Source organism: Phalangium opilio, unplaced genomic scaffold (genome assembly GCF_054372755.1).
Source record: "Phalangium opilio isolate 3A_F unplaced genomic scaffold, DU_Popi_V2 ptg000025l_1, whole genome shotgun sequence".
In the NCBI taxonomy this organism is placed as follows: domain Eukaryota; kingdom Metazoa; phylum Arthropoda; class Arachnida; order Opiliones; family Phalangiidae; genus Phalangium; species Phalangium opilio.
The window spans coordinates 4648395-4675807 of record NW_028324156.1 but is presented as its reverse complement, the minus strand read 5'-3'; the positions used below and the strand labels follow the sequence as shown (position 1 = coordinate 4675807).

General features: G+C 38.7%; 1 protein-coding gene across 11 annotated transcripts in view; it reads left to right on the top strand.

Moving 5' to 3' along the window:
• Positions 1-27413, top strand: part of Wnk (Wnk kinase) — a 53635-nt gene that overhangs the window by 16619 nt on the left and 9603 nt on the right. For 8 of the 11 annotated variants that reach the window (XM_089869389.1, XM_089869384.1, XM_089869386.1 and 5 more), the window contains 8 exons: positions 19556-20104; positions 20201-20518; positions 21617-22199; positions 23432-23526; positions 23659-24414; positions 25658-25782; positions 25876-26365; positions 26505-26708. In XM_089869389.1, the coding sequence (XP_089725515.1) occupies positions 19556-20104; positions 20201-20518; positions 21617-22199; positions 23432-23526; positions 23659-24414; positions 25658-25782; positions 25876-26365; positions 26505-26708 (3120 nt within the window). The remainder of the gene's footprint in view (positions 1-19555; positions 20105-20200; positions 20519-21616; positions 22200-23431; positions 23527-23658; positions 24415-25657; positions 25783-25875; positions 26366-26504; positions 26709-27413) is intronic. The other 3 variants (XM_089869385.1, XM_089869387.1, XM_089869388.1) reach the window with 2 other exon arrangements.

Below are 27413 nucleotides of genomic sequence, written 5' to 3'. Positions count from 1 at the left end.
TTTGAAAGGGGGACTATGGCGCGCTAATGCTTAAGCATCTTATATCTTCTCCCTAGTAAACTAGATATCCCTTCTTGGTAGTACATACAAAGCTCTTACTGACCAGCAGCAAACTTATGTTCACATATCTTACGAACTTATGATAGGACCAACTTCAGTATCCCTTTGAATTCCAGTAGAGCCTGTAAGGCGTCGTAAGACGTATTATTATGACGTGAATTCGACCCAGAAACGAGAAAAGTACAAGAGCTGGATGGATGGATAGATAGATTACAATAAGAACTAAGAGCCCCCAACTTTACTTCTTTTTGCCGGAAAGACGATCTTGCTAAACTAAATTTAGACTCGCTATCCTCCTTCTCCCTTCTCTCCCCCCCCCCCTTTCGAGCTGCCGCCAGACTCGACTCGAGTTCCAGGGGGCTTTTTAATCATCGATAAACGAAGCGAGGTAAAGGGGCTCTTCCTCGTCTCGTCTGGCTTTCCTATATATTCCACTAGCATTCTCGGCCCAAAAATAGATCCTAATTTTTCTTCACTCGTGCAGACATTCGGGTAACCACAGGGTTCGTACCAAACCTGGATAAGTCAGAAATTGGGGGATTTAAAGTTTTTTACCTAAAAAGGCAGGGATTTTGTTTGGCATGTGCTTTTGAGTAATGCTAAATATAGGCCAGGTGTGATGAAGTGGGCTCTGGGGGTAAAATTCTTAAAATGGTCAAGGGTATTGGCAAAAATTGGTTAGGGATTAAAAGTTCTTAACCTAAAAATTAGGGATGAGTCAGGGATTTCGCTTGGTATATCGAACCATGCTTTGAGCAGGCTCAGGTGATAAAGTGGGCTCTGAGGGTAAACTCCTTAACATGGTTAGGGATTTTGGCAAAATTTGGTCTGGGATAAGCTGCATCATAAGTTTATGATGGCATTATAAACTTATGGCTGCATGAATAGTTAGGGATTTTCAATATTGTAACAATTCGTGCGAACCTTGGAGGAGAAAATACATCGAAGTGATGAGCCCTAACTGTAGTATTTGAGCAACTAAAGCCATGATTGTGGCTTCTTAATTTGCCCCTCAAGACTAGAGTCCACACGTTTGACCACTGAGAAGGAGCACAATGGTTATACATTTGTATACCTCGTGTATACAATCTTTTTAGTTGTCCAAATTGAGTTCGGTCAGAAATAGAACTTTGTAAATAATGGCAGTAAGTGATCCTACCTTCGTCTGACCTTTAAGTGAGCTTTAATTATGTCCACGCACGGACAAGGAGTCCAAGTGTATGTAGTAGTAGGGTTTGGTAAATATTTGCTGCTGGCGTGCAATTCTTTTTAGTTGTCCAGCTTGGGTTAGTTTTAAATATAGAGTGCTGTCAGTTGTGACGTCAGATCCAAGGTTAAACGTCACGAGTCTGCCTTTAGCAATGGGCGGCCATGACAGTTACCGTTTTTTCTTTATGGGAAAACAGCATGGGTGACGTCACACCGGCGCTTCTGACAGCACTCTATAGCCTTTGTGTTCATTAAGTGTCACATGATCTAAGTGACCTTCAATTATGACCACGGACAACGGGCAAATTTTATTAGGATATGTTAAACATTTATAGCTGGTGTACAATTATTGTGTTTTTTGAGTTTGTCAAGTTGAGTTGTTTCATAATTAGTTGTAAATAGATCCGATGTTCATTAAGCACCTGACCTCTAATTGACCTTTAACTATGACCATGTACAGGGAATCAGAGTCTAATATTGATACGTTAAACATTTGTAACTGGTGCACAATTTTTTAATAGTTGTTCCACTTAAGTTATCGCGGTTAATTCAATTGTAATTAGGTAAAGCCGCTGATCATAGGGCGTCTCAAATTAGGCGTAACTAAAGTTTTAAGTCGACGTCGAGCTCGAAAGGATAGCTAAGCTGACTTGGGATTTTTTTAGTTTTATGAAATATTTTGCGACGCTGTTCATTCTTAAACAAAGTTCAATCGTCTATGCATAATAGAAAATAGAAGAAAAGCCTTTTGAGTTTAAATTGGCTCTGTTTCAGAATCCTAATTTTTTTTCTTTTCGCTGACGTCAGAGACACATTTGGGGGGAGGGGAGGAAGAGAATCTATTCCAAATTAGATTAATGCAGTCTTAATTAAGTTGCTAATTTTACCAAATTCGCAATAACGTGTTTCTAGGAGTACCTATTAATCTTATAACCGCGACAGCTTGTTTTTAATTAAATGTGGGAATATATAGGTGTCAGTAACCAGAGAATTTGACGTTTCACCAAGAAGTGATATCTAGCTTACTAAATTCGCCACATTTCTAGCTTTATCTCTAGTCCAAACGTAGGTCCGGAGTTAATCCCCGCCTCTAAATTACAACCAGCATCTCACTGGTTCTTGAAAACTCCAATGACGAAAATTAGTTAGGTATTTTCCGACTGAGGAGAGGCGAAATAGCCCGTCCTCCTTTTACGTCTCCCTTGTATTTTGAAAGGGGGACTATGGCGCGCTAATGCTTAAGCATCTTATATCTTCTCCCTAGTAAACTAGATATCCCTTCTTGGTAGTACATACAAAGCTCTTACTGACAGTTTCCATATACGGTTTTAATTATGATTCTTTCGCGTTTATTTACTTTTAGTTTGTTGTTTATGTGGGTTGTATTAAAGACATTAATTTCAAAATTAACCTATGCAGGTCAAAATTGGTGTTTTGGTCAAAACACCGATAAAGCCCTATTCAGACTATGGAGTAAAAATCTTTTACGTTCCTCCCTATGGTCGCTTCATTAATTTCGTTTCGGTCGAGTTGGTACGCTAAATTCCCTGTTCAGACGTTAGAGCAGACGACTTAAAACGAGTCACATGTATTATATGGCCAAAGAGGAGAGAGAAAGAGGTAGATAGAAACGCGCTTTATAAAATCCGCCGAAAAATGGGAAAATAGGGGGTAGTAAAAACAATTTTCGGTACGTTTAGTTTTAGGACGCACATCTTTTGCGCATGGGGGATTGACCTCCTCGCTTTATCTCTGTCATCCCCTACGTCAACTGTGCGCGAGAAAGCAGCGCTCAGGCGCCACGGTGTACCGTAGATTTACCCCCCTTTTCACCACGCATGGATCACGGCTGCCTATACTGATTCTCTTTCTCTCCTCTTTGATATGGCGATTTTCATAATAACGTCTGCTAACACGTAGCTCACTCGTTCACGCGTCAGTAAAGCATGATTGAGGGAGCTATGGAGTAAGAAAAGGCGCTAACGAAAGTGGTGACATCTCGACACTGAAAATTATCAAACTAAACTCGCGTATTTTTTACGTAGTCGTTGTCACGTGTCTTAATTAAGCGTGAAAAGCAACTTCACCGACGTGAACTTAAAGAGTCTGAATGGGTATTAGCTCGTACCTTTATTCCCAAGTTATTAGTCATATATAGCTGCTCGCTGGAACCAATATTTTTGTTAGATAGATTCTGACAGGCGCCGGGTTGTCGGGGTGTAGGTGTATTTATAACAGGAGTTTCCGTAAATTCAGGCTGCGATAATAAAACATAACATCATATCCGACAGACGTCGTTTGCAAAGCCGGCCGGCCGGTGCGCTTTTTTCTCTCTCAATATTCATTTTGTTATATGACAAAACTCATTTATTGCAAATATTCTTTAATACACTTACGTTAATGTCAAAGTAATACAGTCCCAAGGTTAATCATACGTAATACCTTTGGAACGAATATGTAAACTCAGCCTCTCTCTCTAAAGCTTCATTTTCCTGTTTGAGTATTTGCTCTCTTGCCCTGGTTTTCGTAATCCCAGGTATTTGGTATGGCATTGAAAAGGGAAGGATTATTAAGAAGATTATGACGGTTAAAGGATTTTCCTGGATATGTTATAAAACCATACTTATGACGCTCTAAAGTCACGTGTAGCGTCAATATAGGAATAGAAATTATTATTTAATGCTAATTTTGTTAATTATGGAGATCTGATTGTCGTAACCCCAAATATTTAGTGAATTGATCGTTGGAAGTTGGAACGGTTCAAAGTGGTACGTCTATACATTGTGTTTCTGATAACCCTACCCAGAAGTGAGATGAGACTAGAAGTGAAGGGTCAAACTTAGGTCGAAAGGTCATGGAAGTTACATTTTGACTCAAATTTGCCTAAAGAACATGCCCCTTTATGGCATACTTATCAGAAACAACTTTGTTTAATAATGTGGATGGGGTTAGAGGTCAATTTTGTTAATTTACTTAATTACTCTGCAGCCGTGATTAGTGTAACGCAAAGTATTTAGAATTTTTTAAAGGATGAAAATGGGACTGTGACACACCTTATATTATTTACCTGCGTGTCTTTTATTAAAACCAGAGTTCTGACGTAGGAAATGAGCCCCAAGGGGTTAGGGGTCAATTTTGCTAATTTGTTTAATTACTCCAGATCTAATTATCATAACCACAAAATTTAAATACCGCTAAAAAGGGAAGAAGTTGAACTATAACATACTCAAAAGGATTTACCCTTATCTATATGCCAACACCCCAAATTCTTTTGTTGCAAATGTCGAATGACACCAGAGTTCTGACGTAGGAAATGACCCCCATGAGGTTAGAGGTCAATTTTGCTAATTTGTTTAATTACTCCGGATCTTATTATTATATAACCACAAAATTTAAATACCGCTAAAAAGGGAAGAAGTTGAACTATAACATACTCAAAAGGATTTACCCTTATCTATATGCTAACACCCCAATTTTTTGTTTGGGTTGCAAAAGTCGATTGACACCAATCGATGTTAATTTCTTGGAGACCACGTACCTCGTTTTCGGTGTAAAGTAACCAACCAACCCTCTTTCCAATTCTGCTAAATAGATATATCCTTCAACTTATAAAAATTTCACCCTCGAGTTAGAGCCTGTACTTTCTCCTTCGTAGAAAAAATTCCCACCCCATCTCAAGAAGAACCTTCTTTGAAAAGGGAGAGATAATTCTATAAGAGAGAATCGCACCGCTTTTTTTTCCCAAAGTCTCAATAGGATTGCCCAAGGAATTTTCTCGCCCTTCTAAACAACCCCTTATTTCTTGAAATGTCTGGTCTGTAGAAAGCGGAAGAAGACAGGGACTTCCTCCTTTCCACCCAGGAAAGAAGGTAGATTAAAAAGTTGAAGGAATTCGTGGGAGCCTCGCTCTCTCTCTCTCCGTCTCTCTCTCTTTCTCTGAGACCGGCTGCCTCCCCTGTTTTTTGCAAGGACACGAAAAACAAGTACAAGTATTTACGTTGAGAAAAACGAGCCGCCACGACGAGTACCAATGTTTATACAGGGTGTTACAACAAGGGTAATTATAGGACCATGCCGAAGTACAGTGGGTCTATGGGAAATTTATAATTTTTCAGTCGAGATTGGAACTTAAGGCCTTGAGTTGAGTAAACTAGTTGGGTCGTGTGAACAGAAGTTGGACCAGTTGAATGACCAAATTAAAAATTGATCACTGACCAATTTTGCTGACTCAACGTTTTAACTTTTAACCCACAGAATTAGTTGAGTCAAAAGTTGCAGTCTGAAAAGGCCTTTAATATGTAGGAGATTTTGCCCTAAACATTTGATTAGAGGGTAGAGGGTTTTACGGTTTAAAATTAAATTAGCACTCTTTCAGTTTCTGATTTAAGTTTAAGGGGTCGTCCCTAAATTACTCCAATCATAAATTGTAAACAGTGTACCTTACGGCAACATGTCATAGAACTTACTACATTTTTGACTCTAAATTTATTTCCCATAGAAGTACCTACCACTTTACTTAGGTCCTATAATTAACCCTTTCTTTAACACCCTGTATTATACGTACGCATTTTACCAGGGTCAGTTCTTAGAACCCCAGACAGAGATGACACGTACATACGGCACGTTGTTTATATAAATGTTAAATATTCACGCTAAATTGCTATACGGAAAGATTTGGTGTAATTTTAAATAATTTTCCGGCGTTTAAATATTTCTTTATCCCCACGTATTTGTTATTTTGCATAAATTATCATAAATTTTAAATTAATGTTTTTTTTTTGCAAGTATTTTCCGTGGGTTTGAAAATTTTAACGGTGAAATGACACCTGTCCGTTATCAGTTTAAACTGTATACGGAAAATTAAGTATTAGTGCTACTTTACTAATAAATAAATAATGAAATAATATCATAAGTTTATAAGATATGCTCCATAAGTATGACACTTCCTATACAAGTTCGTAATGCTAGAGACTTACAGCTCGAGCTAGTTGGAGGACAACAAGCGAGAATTGACTACACTCGGTTAGTTTTGCAGGACTTCCATCTTCTCCTATTTAGTCTATTCTAAGCCTTTGACAGTGCCTCACCAGGCGTCCCTTTACCTCGAATCTATAACCTACCTCACTTCATTCATGACAAGCTCTGGGTAACCAGTGACAAACTTATGGAACATTATCTTACGAACTTATGATAATACTGAATGAAAGGGGTGTTGTTTTGTTTACTATAGTAAATAAGTAATAAAAAGTTGAATGATAGCCAAATAAGTCCGTCCATGCAAAACCGGGTAATGTTTTTGGAGTGTAGAGCGAGCTTGAAGAATTAAACGACCCTGGCCCAAATTGTACCGTAGATTCGGCGTACCAAGAGTAAAGTTTTCTTTTTTAAATCAATGAAATTCTGAAGCCGTCGGGCCAAGGCAGAAAGTGAATAGACATTTAGCGAAAAGTCAGTTGCCAGTTCCCATTAACAGATGTTAATTCTTCTTTAGGAAGGTTTTGATTGGAGAGCAGCTAAGGTTAGTGAGAAACTTTTTACGGCCATATTGGTGGGATGAGTGCGGAAGGAAAGCTGAAATCCACCAATATGGCTGCCAGAACCACTGGTAAGACTTGGGACGATGTCTCTTACGGACCATTTAGGAAATTACATATAGAGAAACCAACCAAACCAACGCACTGGGACGAGGTTGCCATGGGGTATCCTCCCTGGCGCCCTGAAGCACCGCTAGAGTCAGTGCGAGTTGGTAAGCCTCTGGTCTGGTGTGCAGTGAACTCTGACTCAGTCTGGCGTCTCCTCTTGACGTGAGGGAGAATACCCAAATGGCGGTCTGGTCCCTGTGGGCTGGTTTCTCAGTATGTAATTTCCGAAATAGTCTATTATTTAGCCAACTGGAAGTTCTCTATTAAGCCTAGGTCATTAGATAGTTTTACTTCAGTTTATTGTCGCAAATCCCACGTCAAAGTCTGTAGGTTTGTCCGAGGGGCTAACCACTGTCAGATTCCCTTACACTGTACAAGGGTAGGCCTTTAGTACAGTGAAAGGTACAGCCGTATATACCCATTACACTGACTGAGTGACACACCCCTCGAGTTTGTCTAAATGGACTCAGTTCCTGTGGCAAGGGCGGCGGACGACGGAATGCGTAATGGTTTTTACTTCTACCCGTCCCGTTAAGTAGTTACTGTTAGTCACACGACACTAATGGCTGGTTGCTTCTGTACTTAATTGTTTAACGGGTCATTTTTTCCGTTAATTTGAAAGGAAACCTATTTCCTACCCTCCCTAATTGCTTCGCCCATGAACTATAACACTTAAAATGATGCCCTTGAGGAGCCTGAATGTGGATCATGTTTCAAATTAAGAAAGCTATGGGACTATATGAGCAATCATCGAAATAAGGATTTTTTTCCTCTAAATAACTGGTCCTCCAAACTTGGAAGGAACCTCTGGTGGGCGTCTTGAATAATGAAACTAGTTCCAAGGACCAATTCCCCTTATCCTATGTATTTAAGTTGGTATTTTTAAAGTAGTTCTAGGGACCAGTGAAGCAAAGGGGTTTGAATTCAAAAAAGTGGTCCAAGGAATGAATAAGCTGGTTTTGAACTTGTAGACTTGTTGTCTGTTTGATAAGACGAAACACGGATTGGTATGTTGATATCCATAGACATTAGATAAATAGGGCTTCAAAGTTACCAGTCTTACACTAAATTTGGTCCTTATTGCTTGAAGTCGTATTTGGTCGTATCTAACGTATTTGTTCATCACATACCGGATGTTACGTTTTAAGGAAACAAGGTGCTCAAACACCAGACGCTACACACAACCCCCGACTTTTGAAAAGGATAGATCTCTATTCAATAGACCATTTCGAAATTACATACTTTAACTTAGAAACCATCACACAAGTGCGAGATAGCCATAGGGAGAGGGCAAACCCATTCTTGCCACGTCATAGGCTTATATCTCTTACCTCGATTCCATCCCCCTAACGGGGGAATTTCAGTATCGCGCCTACAAACGCTCCCCTAAGTAGAGGTATAAAATGACGTCGGATGTTCTTTCCCTACCTGACAAACGCCCTCTCCCTATAGAGACCTTTCAGATTGGATAGTAAGTAGTACGTCACACCCTCCCAAATCTTACCGCTGGCCTGATAGCCATATTGGGGGTGGTCTCAGCTTCATTCCTGCTTTAAACCCACCAATATGGCAGCGTAAATTATGCTCCTCCTCCAACTGAAAGCTCTCTATTGGGGTATGCTCCCTCTTGCTAATAAGCACCGCTAGGGGCAGTGCGAGTTGGGTAGCCTCTCGCCTGTAGTGAACTTGGGCTCCATCTGGCGTTGCTTCTTGGCGCCAGGGAGAATACCCCAATGGCGGCCTCGCCCCTTTGAGCTGGCTTCTCTGTATTGAATTTCCGTAATGGTCTATGTTACTTTTCTACAAAATATAAATTTTTCTTACGTGATATTCGATACCGTGTAAAATATTTGATCGTAAATTTTTGCGTAAGGTGTGATAAATGATATACTGAATTTTATTAACAAAATGGTTTTGACGCTTCAAGGATATCAACGCGCGAGTTCGAATACCAACCGTGTCGGAACCTTTTACAATCAAAAATATATCTATCTATGTCTTAACCCTTAAATATCTTATTTAATTTTTAAAACAAATACCGTGATATCCGTAGTATGTATAAGACAACTGACTACGCAGACGCTTTAGAAATGGCACGCCATGAAAACCTTGGCCCCCTTTTTATTTGGTTTTAAGGTTTTAAAGCCGCTAAAAACTAGGGCCCCAATATTTGCTTAAGAACATTGAAGCTGTCTTTCTAAAAGCTCCCAATTTCTTTTTTTTCTATACCAGTTTTTTTAGATAATTGACGAGGTGTTCTGAGGATAATTAAATTTTAATTAAACTTAAAATTGTTTCGTTTGAATATATCTGTAGTATTTCTTAAAGGAATAGTTAATTTTCGAATTCGTGCACCCTTTTTTTCCTCTCTTGAAAGTCGAATCCCAATTTTTAATAATTGAGGTGTTCTGAGGAGTATTCAAATTTTAATTAAACTTAATTGAATTGAGTTTGTCTCAGATGAATATGGGTGCAGTATTTTGTCCAAGGCAATTCTTAATTTTCCGAATTCCTACACCTTTTTTATCTCTAAAGTCTTAATCCCAATTTTTAATAATTGAGGTATTCTGAGGAATAATTAAATTTAAATTAAACCTAATTGAAATGAGTTTAGGCTTCAGTTTAATATATCGGTAGTATTTTGTCCAAGGCAATCCTTAATTTCCGAATTCACACACCTTTTTTTTCTTTCTCGAAAGTAGAAACTTGGGTGGATTGGTTTACGTAGCCTTAAAAAATTTATCCTAAATTTAAAAAAAAAAAATTCTTCGTGTTTTTAATCTTTACTTTCCCGGAGAATTCTTTAACACTGGCAAGTCAGGGAAATACCTCTCTTGGTACCTTTTAGCTTGGTGTTGAATTTTTGGTTCGATGACCTTATGCCTTGCCTTGGTGGGTTATATCTCTTTCTTAGAAAAGAAGGGAACATTCTAAAAGTCACCACAGACTTCTCTTCCGAAACTTAATGTTAATGGGCCACGAGTGAATTCTAGCTACACGAATTTGTGTGACTCATTTTCAAAGATAAATGGGTTTTCAACCCCCAACCGCTATGCTAAGTTCTCCTTTTCACAATGAATCACAGGATACTCGGGAGAATTATTAACTCTTTCTATGTATGCCTAGACTATAAGTTCGTAAGATATGTTCCTCCATAAGTTTGTTACTGGTTACAAACTGGAGCTTGTCATGAAGTGATTGAGGTCATAGATTCTCGTAAAGAGCGGCCTGGTGAGGTACGGACTAAATAGGAAGATTTCTCGCTTGTCGTTCTGCTAGAACTAGCTCGAGCTGTAAGTCTCTAGCATTACGAAGTATAGGAAGTGGCATACTTATGGAAGGAACATATCTTATAAACTTATGCTAGACGTAGGAACAATTTTTTAGAAGGAAAAAAGAAGTGTCAGTTAATTTTTATTAACTTGGCTCTCTCTGCCGGAAATTGCCGTAACGTAGTCATATTTCTGGTGAATATTGTAGGCCAAAAATAGACCTAATATCATGGTAGAATTTTACTCGCAAGTTCGGTACGTTACACAACTAACCTGGTATCAATGTCAGTTATATTTATATCAAGGAATTTGCTATTTTTGTACAAACAGATTCTTCCATCTGTACTCTCTCGTTACCTCAAAAGTTCATAAGTTATGTTCCATAAGTGTGACACTACCTATACTTCGTAATGCTAGAGACTTACAGCTCGGTAATACACTCTGTTAGTTTTACAGGACTACATCTTCCTATTTAGTCTATATTGTCTTTGACAGCGCCTCACCAGGCGTCGCTTTACCTCGAATCTATGACCTACCTCACTCACTTCATGACAAGCTCCAGTTTATAATCAGTGACAAACTTATGGAACATATCTTATGAACTTATGCGTTACACGTTTCTATACAGCCCCGGAAAATATAAGTTGTTCTTTTGGTTTTGTTTTACATCCCAGGCAGCTGTTGCTAGATTAATCTGGAAGTTTTTAAATTTATTGTACAAATCATTCTAAGAAATATCTCTTAAAAAAATCTAGGCTCTGAATTTCCTCTTATTACGTAATTAGAGGGGCTATTCACTCTTCCTGTAAATGCGAGGGTTATGCTTTATTATTTTGAAGGATAGGGCTTTAAAAGATTACGTCTAATCCTTGAATTAGTACAGGTACAACGATTACAGCTAGGCCCATCGAACTTGATAATTTAATTTTTTTATCGGTACAGATTTCTTAGAAACACATTTCCACGTCAAAAACAAGTTCCGTTTTATCTTAAAATTTTTTCAAGTTATTTTTTTATTTATTCTTTTTATAAACAAAACCCTTAAAGAATCTTTAGTTATCGTTTATACGTGGGCTTATGGCACTTTATGTTAATTTTCCCTATAGTTTTTATTAACCTAAAGCGCCGAGTCTGCCATTAACGCGCGTGGATGGTTATCAATGTAGCGCGAAACGTTTTTTGAAATTTAATTCGTTTTGGAATTTCAACAATGTCCGTTTTAATTTTTAGCCATATCGTAGTATACGATAGGCTCTTAGTTTGACCCGAGCCGTCCGTCCGTAGTAGTAGTAGTAGTAGTAGTAGTGGCCGGGGTTGTCGCTTCGTTATCGTCAGATTTTAGCTTAAAAGGAACTTTATATTACCACAACCCACCCATAGGGGTTACTGGGCTCGGTTAGAGATTTAATTTTAATTAAAATTTTTTCAGGTCAGACCCGGGATTCGAACCCGGGCCGCTGGTGTAGTAGACAAACATTCTACCCACTCAACCATAGAGACTTGACAGAAACCTCGAGTTTTTTATTATTTATTCTTATCTCTAAAATGTCGGGGTGATGTGGGGTGGGGTACCTCTTAATCTGTGGGGTCGGAAACTTTTGAATTTTTATCTGTGGGGTCGGATACTTATGAATTTGTATGTTTGGGGTTTTTATATTTATTTTTTTTTATGTATGTGCTAATTAAATAGATAACGATTTTCCCCGTTTCCTACCTCGCTCCTCATGTGTTTCGTTCTCGTTCGGTAGCTATCGTCATCTATGTTATGTTTGACTGGAACGTTTTGGCGGTTAATTCAAATGTGGGTTTAGATAGAGCTAACATAGTGTTAAATGAGCGTTATGCGTTTGATCATTTTAGCATTGCTAAAGGTAATTCGAGGGGATAATCACTAAAATGCGTAATCACTATAACTAAACTTTCTCTTTCAAAAGTTTCTGGGCATAAGTCCTTGTTAGAAATTTATAAGATGCGATAAGTGTGCATCGGCATAAGTCTATGTTGTAAACTCATCGAGGGGATTATCACTAAAAACTATCTGTTCTTCGATTCGCCGGAATATTAGAATTACAGCATAAGTAAATTTATACGGTCATAATTTAATCACTGTTTAGAGTAGGGAATCGAGGGGCTATTCACTCTGATTTTATGCACGGTAAATCATTTAAGCATTGAAAAAGATAGCGCTATTCACTCATTAGGGTAAGGTATAGAGGGGTTATCCACTCGTTAGGGTAGGGTATAGAGGGGCTATTCACTCGTACGATATGGCTACTATTACGAGCCCTTGGGCCGTCTTGTTTATATTCAAATGTGTATATGAACAGGGTGTTTCGCTTAAGTCTGCCATAAATTAAGGAGATGTTCTTTGGGTGCACGATTTTGAGTCGAAAATGTAACTTCTATCGCCATTTTACCCTAAAGGCCACTGTTTACAATTTAAGATTAGATGGTGTATTTTATGGATGGCCCCTTAAATTTAATTAAACTGATTTAGGCAGTGATTTCTAATTTAATTAAGGGGTCATCCCTAAAACACTATTAAAATCATAACTCTAAAACAGTGTCCCTTAGGGGAAACAAAATGGAGCTAGAAGTTACATTTTCGACTCGAAATCGTTCGTGCACCCAAAGAACATCCCCCTTAATTTATGGCAGACCTATCATAAACACCCTGTATACGTACATATTATAGCTTCTGTAAAATGAAACAGGTTTGTGTTATGTGTTTAATACTAGCAGAGTCAAGAACCTATTTATTGCTGAGAGTTGAGTTGGTTTGGTTATATATTTGCAAACATTCCAAACTTGTTTGATAAAAACATTTTTTTTTTCAATGACGTTTTCTCCCTTTTCAAGTAAATAAACTGTGACCACCCATTGTAATATAAATTATACGAAACGGCGGTGTTACCTTGAATTAAGTACTTATCCCTGTATGTTAATTTTTAATTACCGTCGTCCTTAAATTGGCATTGAACTAATTACTCAATAGCGTGTAAAAAATATGCGTAGGCGGTACAAAAAAATATGTGTGTAGAGTTTTTCTAGACAGACAAACAGACAAATTGTGTTAGACTTGTTTTTAAGTTTTGTTACGAAACTTTTGATAAAGGTATTTTTTTCGATTTTTTTTTTTTTTAATTTTTCTTTTACCAATGAGGAGGGTTGTCTGATATTGAAGTAGGCTTAAGCATTATTAGTATTATCAAACGAAATTAACCTCGGAGAGGTTTTTACCTCTCCGAGTGACGTATGTCACGGAGAGGTTCTAAATTCGACGTGTCTGTCTGTCTGTCTGTCTGTCTGTCTGTCTGTCTGTCTGTCTGTCTGTCTGTCTGTCCGTTGTTATACCCACGTGACCGCGTTCGCAGTTTGCAGATCGGAGCAAACGTGTATTCAATTTCCAGACCGCATTTACAGTCCCGGAAATTGTATTCCACTTACAGGCTATAACTCCATTGTCTGTCTAACAACTGTTCATTTGTCCACCCCACATGGACACCAGTCTGAACTTTCTAGCTTCTAAACACCACCATCTTCTAGTCTTTCGCCCATTCCACATGGACACCAGTCTGTACACCTGGCTTCTAACACCACTATCTTCTGGTCTTTGTTTTTGTCCATCCCACATGGACACCAGTCTGTACACCTGGTTTCTAACACAACCATCTTCTGGTCTTTGTTTTTGTCCATCCCACATGGACACCAGTCTGTACACCTGGCTTCTAACACCACCAACATCCTTAAGGTTAAGACATACGCGGCGATCGGCTAGGGTTACGAGAAACGTCTAGCCTTCCAATGGAGGGGTCTTCCTCCAAGGTTCACGCAATTGCGATGTTCTTATCTACAGCCGCGATTCGAATCCCTTATATACTACCTATTTGAGTAAGTCGAAGCAACCGGCGTATGCTTCATTTCAAACGCCAATATTAGTCAAGTCTCTCTAGAATGTTTAATTGTTCTATATCAAAACGATGTAACGTTCAATAAGGCAAACAACTGACGAAGAAAATATTTAATATTAATTATATTTATTTTAATATTTAAGATAATCTTGTTTCTCATCTCAAAATTAATACGGAAAGAGTTAAAAAGCAGCTTATTTTTTTGTCTGTGTGTGTCCGTCCGTTGTTACACTAGTGCGTCGCGTTAGCAGTTAGCCTTGTGTTGATGTGTTAAGAAATCATACAGAACCTTAATATTCCCTTTTTACATAATATAAAGTGAATATGTGGAAGTATTTTTCGTAATTATGATGCATTTAGTAGTTTTGTAGCTTTAAAGCTCTGTTTCATTTTGATATTCCAAAGATTTTTTTTAATATTGTTATTTGAAATGGCTGTTTATATATTACTTAAGCTATACGACATCTGTATATAGAATAATCCTTGGTTTAGTGACTTCATGAAGAAACCTAAGACCTAGACTCCGGCGGGTAAAACAAGTATTATCCGCAATAGGCTTAGTGAAACAAAGTGTAAATTATTGAGGCCTGAAGTGAAGTAAACTTTTGGCTTTGATTTTCGTGTCTGAAATGAAGAGACATTAACGGTTCAGAGTGAGCCGAAAGTTAAATACACTCTTAAATAATCAGGTAAAGATTTTATAATAGAAGAAAAGATCATGGTGGCAATTAGATTAGTAAAAGGGCTAGTGGTAAACGAGTAGCTACAGACTTTTTATTCTCTTTACGGTGCGCTATGACTATTAGTGCGTCTGGGTATAATTTAGCTTTGGTGTTATTTAACGTTAACATTCGTGTTGGCAAACTAAGAATATTGTTGAGGTGAGACGAGACGATTGTGTTTACACTGAAAACCAGTTGTGAATGTAGCTACCAGAATATAGGGTAAACAGCTGAAGCGTAGACTTCATTTCCTGTTCTTTTCCCCATTGACTGATTTCCATGTGTCCAAGATTTATCCTTATTGGATGTAAAATGTCGTCTACTTTACTGTTTGCTATGTTTGGAATACTACTTCAATATTTCGTAAATTTTTACTTCAAAAAAGTGAAATAACTCCATATCTGGGTAAATAAGTTTGTAGTAGTAGACCTCTTGACTCGGAGAGGTAATATTTTGGTTTTCCCAACTTGTTATTATTGTGTTTAAGGTGACACAGGTGAATAAACGAGGTACCAGCCTCCAGGGTCATGTACTGCTCTATTTGTTATTACAGTGAAAATATTATTTGGACCAATTTTTGGCCATGGCAGGGAGACCAGACAAAAAATAGGAAAAATATGAATTTTTTTCCCCAGGAATTATAGGATTTTATAGGAGAAAAAATGTGTTTTTATAGGAAAATATAGGAATTAAAATGGTCACATATGTAATACTATCTTGGCTTAAACTATGTAGAAAAATCTGAAAACATAATAAATTGGATTTTAATGTGAAAAGAGGAACTTAATTAAGATATAATATCAAGAACCGATAATTAGTTTATTAGGGAGAAGATATAAATTCGCCACATTTCCAGCTTTATCTCCAGTCCAAACGTAGGTCCGGAGTTAATCCCCGCCTCTAAATTACAACCAGCATCTAATTGGTTCTTGAAAACTCACGTCAGCGCGACGCGAATGACGAAAATTTACATATTTTCCGATTGAGGAGAGGCGAAAAAGCCCGGCCTCCATTTACGTCCCCCCTTGTATTTTGAAAGGGGGAATGGGACTATGGCGTGCGAATACTTAGGTACCTTAACCTCTCCCTAGTAAACTAGATATCGCTTCTTGATAATATATAAAAAATCCAGAGCAAACTCCCCAATTTCGTTGTCTAGTCTAATGTGATCTCGATAAAAGATCTTAATTTTGATGAATTTGATGCTGAACTATACGAAAACTTTGACAATGTCAAAATAGATAGGATATTTAAAATGATAGGATAATATAGGACAGGCTCAAAAATATAGGATTTAATATTAATTATAAGACTCCCGGGTTTCCTGCTATGTTTTCACAGGACATATCGACTAATATATAATTTGTCCATATTCTAAATTTTCTTATTTATGCAAATTTTATCTATGTCAAAGTAATGTATTATCCCCTTTTCTTTTGTCGTCGGGAAATAATAGTAGGTTAGTATTTCGTGAAAGACATTTATTGTTTTGTCATGGCGCCTTGAAAAATAGGTCTGGTGAATTTTACGTACTATATAGATCGGGAGTTTTTTATTTTTGGGTGAGGGGGGGGGAATGGTCATCCTTGACCCATTTGGCACGGAATTTAATATAACCACGCACAGTGATGTAGATAAAATCGGACCCTTGGAAGACCCGAGGGAAAAGTCACCCTGCCTTATATTTTGAATGATTGGTTGGGTCATTATTCATTTTGAAAATATATGAAAATCGTTTTTTTTTTTTTTTTAATTCTGATCTAGGGGTAGGTCAGTTTTTCTCGTAGTTTGTGAAGTTGCGATGCATCTTTTTATCTGATTATAGATTTTGTTTGTGGCGGAAGTGTTGCCAGTCATTTATGTGAGTGTAATTCAACCGCTATCTACAATAGACTGAAAAGCTTTATTCAGTTTCAAAGCTGAGATGCTACTACTAATTACGTAACCCTGACTTAATGTTAAGAATGAGGGTGGGGGAGAAATTTCTGTAGCCCCCATCACTTTTTTTTGTGGAGATTTTGGGTTTCACAGAACTTTCCGAAATTTTAATTCATTCTTTACGACTGAAGTGTTTGGGTGAAAAAAATTTGATTTTATATAGTCTGCGTTAAACAAGGTTACTAGAGTAGTCTCCTCGAGACAGTGAGATTATTTGTACTCTAATTATGACTTACAACTACACGGTTTCATGCCTATGAACGCTATTTACGACACTGGCGTATAAGTGGAAAATTTAAAACATTCAAAGTGACCTGCCCCTCGGTTGGTACAGCCTTTAAGGCACCTCATCCGTCGTTTTGTCAGTGTGATATTTTTGGTAATTGTCCAAAAAAACCAAAAAAATAATCGATTTTGGTTGTCCCGAACTACCTTCCCTTTTAACTTAAAACTTAACCTCTTGTTTAGCGAGAGATAAAATATATTAACAATTCATGTATAAAATCATAAGTATATAAGATATGTTCCATAAGTATGACACTATATATATACTTCGTAATGCTAGAGGCTTACAGCTCGAGCTAGTTCTAGCAGAACGACAAGCGAGAATTGAAGTCCTGCACTCGGTTAGTTTTGCGGGACTTCCATCTTCCTATTTAGTCTGTACTAAGCCTTTGACAGCGCCTCACCAGTCACCAGGAGTCGCTTTACCAGAATCTATGACCTACCTCAATCATTTCTTGACAAGCTCCAGTTTGTAACCAGTGGCAAACTTATTGAACTTATCTTATGAAATAAATTAAACAATTCATATATAAAGTCATAAGTTTATGAGGTATGTTCCACAAGTATGACGCTACCTATACTTTGTAATGTAAGAGACTTACAGCTCGAGCTAGTTCTAGCAGAACGACAAGCGAGAATTGAAGTCCTACACTCGGACTCGGTTAGTTTTTGCTGGACTTTCATCTTCATATTTAGTCTGTACTAAGCCTTTGATAGCACCTCACCAGGCGTACGTCGCTTTACCTCGAATCTATGACCTACGTTACTCACTTCATGACAAGCTCTTAGTAACCAGTGGCAAACTTATGGAAAGAACATATCTTATGAAGTTAACGATAAAATTATTTAATAATGACGGATTTAATGTTTGAAACGGATTATCCTTGAACCCTGCTGGCGTTTATCTGCTAAGGTCAATGAGGAATTAGTCGACAGAATGCCTGCCGCCTTGAAATTAAATCTTATCAAAGAAAAATATCTTTTAAAATGACGCCTCGAGAAACACTGGCGCAACTTGAGACAAACTAATTTAGGTTTTTATCTTAGCCTGCAGTCGACCACCATCACCAATTTACATGTAATTTAATATATATAAATAAATTACAGTTCGTATCTCTCAAGCAGCGCGGCGATACATTGTTCACCCCCGCCAGAGTAATTTGTCAAAAAGATTTAAATTAAATTAAATTCAAGTGGTTTAAGGTTGTTTTTAAATTGCGGTCGAGATTGCAATAGCGATTGCGATTATTGGCTCAGCTCCAGCTTCTCTTCGCCAAAAGAATTTTCTATTATTATTATTTTTTATTAAAAGAGTGTATATATGTAAATTATATAAGAGTTTAAAGTGAGAGTGACGTCACGTGAGTTGAGTACTTGAGATATGGCCAAGAAGCGATATCTAGTTTACTAGGCAGAAGGTGTAAGATGCCTAAGTAATTCGCGCGCCATAGTCCCAGTCCCCCTTTCAAAATACAAGGGGGACGTAAAAGGAGGCCGGGCTATTTCGCTGCCTCTCCTCAGTCGGAAAATACAAGTAATTTTCCTCATTCGCGTCACGCCAAAGAGAGTATAGGGGAGCAGTTGAAGCTCCCCCGCTCCACAAGGCTAAATTACAATGTTGCCCCTAAATTATACTAGTGGTACGAGGGAGTTTCCGGCTCAGTCGCGCCACCTACGATACCATTTAATGTCTCAAACGGAAATGCCTCGGTACTGCGCATTGAAGACGCGCGGTAGAAAAGAGCAACAAGATTTTCCCCTCTTTCCACTCCTCCCCTATACTCTCTTTGGTCGCGCTGACGTAGTTTTCAAGAACCAATGAGATGCTGGTTGTAATTCAAAGACGGGGATTAACTCCGGACCTACGTTTGGACAGGAGATAAAGCTAGTTCTAATGTGGGGCGAATTTATACCTTCTCCCTAGTAAACTAGATATCGCTTCTTGATATGGCGTTATCCCAATTTTCTAAAAGTTCTAAATAGAATGGCTTAAAATATTCTCTCACTTTCTCTCTCTCTCTGATCGATTTTCAAAAGACTAAACCTTTCTGCTGAGAGATTTATGGTTCTACAGCTACTTGGTTGCCAGCAGCTTACATTTACCTCTGTATACTGGTTTGGCCAATCATTTTTACGCCCCTAGATTTACACCCACATTTTTATGTCAAAGGTTTAATATATTCTATTTATATATATATCTCTGAAACCCATTGCCTGGCGCGCAATTCTTTATTGGTATTGTACTGCTGGTACCACGTGTTTTTAATGGCACGTGTTCCACAAATGAAAACAAACATCTGGTGGCACACGCGCGGGATATCCACGTGTTTTACTGGAAGTTGAAATTGGCGGGGAAATTAGCACACGAGTTTCTTTACCACATGCTTTTAGCAACTTTTAGCAACTTTTAAATTGGCGGGGAAAATTAGCGCGCGATTTCCATGTGTTAGTGGGAGTTGAAATTTCATACATAATGTGTATAATTAAAAGGATTGTTTTTAATTATTTAATTGCAGGAAAGATTAAATAAAAGTGAAAGGCAAAGATTTCGCGAAGAAGCGGAGATGTTGAAAGGTCTCCAACACCCCAACATTGTCCGTTTCTACGATTACTGGGAGGTCAATACACCAAAACGAAAATACTTAGTTTTGATTACGGAGCTTATGACTTCCGGAACGTTAAAAACTTATCTTCGGAGATTTAAGAAAATCAACCTGAAGGTTTTAAAGTCGTGGTGTCGACAAATTCTCAAAGGATTGTATTTCTTGCATTCTCGATCGCCACCCATAATCCATCGCGATTTAAAGTGTGACAATATTTTCATCACGGGGACAACCGGTTCCGTTAAAATCGGCGATTTGGGTTTGGCTACCCTGAAGAATCGATCATTCGCTAAGAGTGTCATCGGAACACCCGAGTTCATGGCCCCTGAAATGTACGAAGAACATTACGACGAATCCGTCGATGTTTACGCTTTTGGCATGTGCATGTTGGAGATGGCCACCTCGGAGTACCCTTACTCGGAATGTAGCGGACCCGCTCAAATTTATAAAAAAGTGACCAGCGTAAGTCTTAAGTCTTTAACTTCGGATAAAATTGCCACCTTCATTTTCAATTTGAAATAATCACCAAGCTTTTGTCTATGGAATATCTTACCTTAGGGTGTTCCTCCGCAAAGTTTTGACAAAGTTGAAACGTCAGAGTTGAAAGAAATTATCGGTTTATGCATACGTCTGATGAAAGAAGAGAGACCAACGATCAAGGACCTCTTGCAGTTGGACTTCTTTCAAGAGGACATGGGTATTAAGGTTGACTTTGTCAATAAAGAGGATAGTATCGCTAGTTCCAAATCAAAGGTCGAAATGAGATTGAGAGTCCTTGACCCCAAGAAAAGAAAGGATAAACATAAAGAAAACGAAGCCATTCAATTCGAATTTCACATCGAAAATGATAATCCCGACGAAGTGGCTCATGCCATGGTAAGGATATTTTCATCTTTTATGAAATTATTTATTTTTATTATCAAGCGTGACCTATTTAGGCATTTTTAACTGATACTTTTTAAGTACTCGCGTAATTATCTGAAGTGCTATTCCCCCGGAGTTATAATAGTTATTTAGTACTATCAGAAGGGGAAATAGAAGAAGGATGACACTCTGTATCCTCTTAATACTTTAGTTGTGTAACGTGATTCTTCCCAGGCTCGTGCACTTTTTTCTTTGCTCTCCGGCTTAACAAACTTCAGATGGGTATCGCTCCGTGCAATTCTATAACTGTTCAACCACAAACCTTGATTGTCTTGACGTGGTACAAAAATCCACAAGCGCATCATGGCAAATAGTTAAGCGCTAATAGAGTAATGATGAGAGAACTATTTATCGCGTATGTGATTCGGTTTAGAAACCTTGCTCCAAATGTTAAGGGATGTTGGGATGAAGAATCATGTTACAATTACCCAGCTTTGTGGTGGTACACTTCTCTCGAAGAGAAGTATTATATACTTCTGATACTATCGATCATTGTAATAAGGATTTAACTCGCGTTAAGTGGTCTGAGAAAAACTGGTTATTATTTTTAAATTTCGCCGGCTTAATGGCGTCGCGCTAAACTTTAATTTATGCCCGACCTTGAAATTGTTTGTTAAACGATTTTAGTAAAGTCTTAAGCTAAGTTAAGAAGTCAGCTGCCCTCAGCCCCTTTCTCTCAACAAAATAAGAGTAATAATATACTTGGGCCCTTGAGAGAAATTCGACCAAAAACCTTTCCTTTCCTTTCCTGTCCTGGATAGACAACAAAGACGAACCTCTCGCGTCAAAACGAGTATCAAACGCTCCCAGCCATTAATTTTTAGTATGAAAATAATATAAGTCGTTGTTTTAATAACTACTTACGATATCTTCCAATCCATGACGTCATTGAAGACATCTGGTAGGAGGGAGATTACGCTCGGAGTCATATGATGTTTAATTTCAGTTTTATTCTCTCCCCCCCCTCGTTCGCTAAAACTTAGTTTAATTTAACATCGTTAACTTCGTTCATTTAACTTTATTATTTGGCTTATGTTCAAAATAACACAGGGTCGTACGGGAATTATCTTGGAAGATGATGTTAGAATTGTCGCGATGTTGATTCGTAATCAAATTGCAACGTTGACTCGCGAAAGGGCTCATCATAATCAACAGCAAGCCCAGCAACAAGCGGCGCAAGCTCAGCAACAATTGCAGCAAGCCCAACAACAACAACAACAACAGCAGCAGCAGCAATTGCAAGCTCAACAACAACAACAAGCCCAGCAATTACAACAAGCTCAAACGCCTCAACCTCCCCAAGTTCAGCAATCGCAAAATCAAAATCAACAGCAATTGCCGGCGCAACAGGTTGTTCAAACTAACGACGCCACGACGCAGCAACAGCAAACGGATAATTCCGCCATGCAAAATGATTTTGATCAGCAATTGCAATTACAGCAACAGATACAAATGCAACAACAGCAGTTGCATCAACAACATATACACATTCAACAACAACAGCAAATTCAACAGCAACAACAACAAATCCATCAGCAGCAACAGCAAATTCAACAACAAAAATTGCAACAGCAACAATTGCAGAATCAGTTACAACAACAACAAATGACTAACAGTGTCAATTCTGAACATGGTAAGTCATTGAAACTTTTTTTCTTTGGTTAATTCTTTGCATTAAAACCGCGCGCGTACTTGAAGTGTTATACAATGAAGTACTGGTAGATTACAGACAGGTGTTTACGCGAACGTGTCTATGGTCTAGCGTCCTATTATCTTATCTTAAAAAAAAAAAGATAATAACGTGATTTGTTTGTTCGAAGGTCGTTAACCATCAATTTATTTGTTACCTGCGTCCTATTTAGATTTAAGTTGTTAATTATGGGTGTATAAACTATTAACTATTACGGGTCTTCCCCGTTGAACCTAATACCGCTGTACCTGTATATTTCGAAGTCTCCAATATTTGATATTTTATTACAAAAACATGTCCGGAAAAGTTAGGCTTAACTATAGTTGACAGGTGCGTTTACTTTGGAAAAAGACGCGTGATTGCCTTTTAGAAAAACACAATAGATTTATCCTTGAAAGTTCAAGGTGAGTTTCAACGTGATCTCATGGTAGGTATTTTTTTCTTAATATTGGTAAAGATAAAATATTTGCATTGTACGCTCACTCGACTCCCTTTTTTCAAGGTTTTTATACTACATTGTGTAGGCCTACTTGTAGACGCATCAAAGTCGCTTAATTGCATTCAAATTAAAATAAAATTCGGGACTCCTAATATATGTTACTTATGCTAATATTAAAATAAAATAAGAAACTAGTTTCTAAGAAAAAGGGGGAAGAAGGGATGGATGAAAGTACCACGTGACCTCCCTTTATATTTCATAATATCGGTCGGAACTATTAGTAACAACGTATTGCGTTTTTAACCTGCCGCGGGAAATCAATGTAGGTGTTTCATTTCTTGTATAATGAGTTAAAATTAAGTAAACCGCCGGGAATGTTTTTTTTTTTTTTTTTTGTGAAGCCTGTATTGTCATTCATTTTACGACCTCAATAATATTTATAATATTTTTTTCCTTCTCGTTTTTGCTTGGTGGTAGTCGGAAAAGTACATAAACTTATTGTAACACTCGGTAATGATGGAATAATTCTACTCATCAGATGTTAGGAAAGTTTTGTGGTTTATTTTATCGATATGGGAACGTAGTTGTTTTGCTCCTATAGATAGGATCAAAACATGTGTATGTGTCGCGTACTTTTCCGTTCAATGAAGTTAATATCTTGTGTTTAGATCGATGAATTTGATATAAAAACTAAATTATAGTTAATTATCGGGGATTTTATTATTTTTCTGAACAGCTATCGGTAGCGATACATCGCCCGAAAATACTTATCAAGGTCCACCTCCAGATATGATGGCCTATACGTCCCAACAAGTTTATTACGTTCCAAAGGTATAGTAGTTGTTGATGATTGATTCTTTCACCCGCTTTTAGGCTTCTTTCTGGCTTATTGTGACACTGTCTTATGTCTAAGTACTTGTAACATATGTCTCTCGAACCACGCGGTTCAATTCTCACGTTTAGAATTTTCAACAACAAACGCCTCAAAGCAATATGAGCGCCGCTGTAACCGCCACCGCGACTGGCGCAGGCGCTTTAGCGACTAACTTTCATAATCAAAACAACGCTGTGGTTTACCATCAAACTATGCCACTTACCGAAGCGCAATTGCAATTGCAACAATCGCAGCAGCAGCAACAGCAGTTGGTTCTTAACAATGCGCCGACTCAACAACACCAACACGAGGTTGTTGTACCGATGCCTCAACAACAGGGTGCGTGTTCGCAAGTTGGTTACATTCAAAGTTCCATGGGACCCGTACCGATCGCCGCGGCAACTCCCGTGGGCGCGTGTATTCAGGAACAGTTTCATCAAATGCCAATACCACCGGCTAGCCATGTGGTACAACAACAAATCCCGACGAATCCTAATATCGCTCCCACCAACCTTCCAGTCTTACCAACATCCGCGCATCAACCGCATCCGCAACTTGTACAACCTTCGCAAATGCAATCGGTTATTCAAAGTGTTCAACAACAACCACAACCCTGCGTTATGAATCACGGGCAGTTGCTGCAACAACAGCAACATTTGGTTGGTCAAATTCCAAGTCAGATCGCCAACCAAATTCCTCAACAGAATGTTGTTATCGCGTCGGAGACATTACCACCAACGCAAACTGTTGTTCAAACTACAAATCAACCTCAACCGTGTCCTCAAGTTGTTACGCCTGTTCAACTCTCGCAACAACAAACACCACCTACAATGTCAACAACCCAGGTAGGGGGCTGTCAAAATGTTGAACACTTCCAAACCTCAACCTCAACCCTGGCACCCGGTTTTTACCAATCAAAAGTCTATAAGATTAACGACATTGAAAAGTCGAGAAAATGTAACTCTCCCTTGAATACGCCCGAATTAGTTGTCACTTATTTCGACGGTAATAATTTTTGGACAAGGGAGTGTACCAGCTCGGAAAATTTAACCGCGGACTACTTTTATACGCCCGTTACTTACGGAGTTAATCCTAGCAATCAAAAAAGCAGGTTCCCCGTAAGAAAAATATCCCTTAACTTACCACAGGGTAAGTTTTTAAACTTGGACGTTACCGAGTTTCCAATCTCGGCTATTTCGTGCCCAAGTACGCCCTTAGCCAGTAGATGTCCCACTCCGTGTGGTAGCGTTGTAAATTTAGCTAAGATAGCTCAGGAACAAGTAGACGATAGCTTGGGAGCTGATGAAAGCGCGGGGGCTAGATTAAAGTCAAAGTGGCAGTCTTTATCCATATTGGGCGAGGAAGAAGTTTCGATTGATGATGGTTCATCATCGAATGTACGTATCCCTTCCCCGGCACCCTTGGCCCTTTCGGCTCAACCTTGGTGTCAACCTTCTTTCAATTTGGATGAATGTAAGAACGGAGGCAACGCCTCGGTCGCTCCTGGTATGTCCGCCTCTGTCTCGACGTCTTATCTAGACCAGGTACCAGTTAGACCAGGAGATTGTTGCCGTATGTTCTATCAACGACAAACCAGTCTTCCTAATAATTCTACTTCTTCGACTACTTCGTCTACTACCGTAACACCCTCACCCGTCTATCTTCGTCTACCTTTTGCCTACTCTATGTCTACTTCTTCTAAGAACCAGGTACCGATTTCCTAATGAATCTACTGAAAGATAAAGGGTGGTGTTTTGCGGTGAGGTGGTACAAAGAACTTTGGTGTCTGGTTTTTTTGATGGTGGTGGTGGTATATTTTGGGATGTACTCGAGGTTTCCGGTTGGATTTGATGGATTCACTTAAACATTATCTTATATTAACACTAAAACTGGCTTTTCTTTGTCTTTTAACTCTAACTCTAACGTAACCACTCCCCCGTTTTCGTTGAGTAGTGACGTTTTTAAAGTTGCAAATTAACGTTTTTGCCCCGAAATTAATTTTTGTCTATAGACTAGCGCGTTTGTTTTTGCATTTTTCGAGATAAATTTCTTTGGCAATTGTTTCAATGCGATTTTGCCGTATTTTAGGAGGTACAACAGCAAACCGAAGAAGCTATCGCGTATGTGGACCAATCAAATTTCTCCAAAACAGCTCCGGCAACCATGCAAATTCAGTACACCACTGAGGACTTGAGGCAGACAGATAGTGAAAGGTATTTAAACTTAATATTCCTTTTTTATGTCTAAGTAGTTCCAAGAAATAAGTCGGAAGGTAACGAAGGTATGTCTTGCCACTTTCTTCGCAGTACTCTGTCGTTAAACATGGATTCCTCCAGTGAACAAAGTGAATTACCTCCCGAATACCATCGCGAACGAAGTAGCAGTACGCACGGTGCAATTGGTCGCTCTGAGAAAAAGAAAGTAGGCGGTAAACGGCGTAAAACTCAGGATAGGACACCAAAGTTGACAGTTTTGAGCGTGGAAGGCGGGACAGTCGTTGAGTGCCAGTTGGAATCGACTAAAGGGAAGATGGTCACTTTCAAATTTGATATCAGTGACTCGATTCCGGAGGAAATCGCCAGTAATTTAGTGACCAACAACTTGTTAATCGAACAACACATGGAGGTCTTCATAGAATTCATCCAAGACATTGTCCAACAATTGAAGGAATTTCCCGATAAACTTCCGGTTGTTCAGTATCCTGTTGAGGCGGTTCAAGCTACAGCGACACCGACGGGGCCATTGGCCAGTCCAACACTTCAACGTCGACAAGGTGTGGAAGGCGGAGACGCCAAGGTAAGCTTGTCCATAAGAAATACTTAACTAAACTTACTTCTAAACTAACATCTTTCAAGCTTTTAAAGTCGCTATAATTTTCTTCTTCCTGTCTTTCCAATTACCTTCCTAAACAAACAACGCGTCCGCGTACCATAAGATTTTGAATTCTGCCGGTTCCGAAGCTTTGCCTTCGAAACCAGTCGAAAATGATCTTGGTTCATCATCACCCACTCATCGAACCGTTTCATTTTCTTCTTCAACCACCCCACAAATTTCCGGGAAAGGGTCCGGTCCAATTGGGGTCGTGACCCCAATGGTAGCTCCACCCACGCACCTTCCCCCGACGGCCGTACAGGCGCAGGTGACCATATCCATTTGCTTATAGATTTTCATTTCGTTCTTAAATTATTGCACCCGTCTTTGTTTACATTTTAAATGAATAATTATAAATACTTCCGAAGATAACGTTATTATGGTGGGTAGTTAGATATTATTTTTGGTACTTGGGCGTAGTGCGTTTAAATTCTTGCTTGATGACCTTTTTTCGTTTGATTGGTGTGTGGTATTCTCTTTCCTGATTGGTTGGCTCTCCCCTGTGAATGGTTTTGATTGGTTTTTCTGTCCCTGGTGACACCGTTAGAGGTTAAGAATGACTCAAGGCAAAAGTCGGAAGAAGGTGTCGGGTCGCTGGTCGCAGCGCCTTTACGCCTTGACTCATATTGTTTGTTGTTGTGATCTCCCTCACATGCTCTTTCCTGGACGCTTCTTGCAGGTAAACACCACTGTCTTAGAAAAACATTCTGCCCTGTTTCCCCCCCCCCCCTTCCCTCCCTACATGATTTCGGTTGAACTTTTCAGTTGTTATTTTGAATGAAGATGTTTTTGACCCATCCCTTGTCCTTCCTGGAATGATTAAATATCTACAAAATAAATTCCTCGGATCCTACCTTCGTTTTAAGTACTTATAAAACAGTCCGGGCACTAAATTTGTATTTTCACCAATGACATTGATTTATTTGTTCCTGATTGTATTTTTTTTTTTTTTTCATGTCCTTAAATCCGTGCA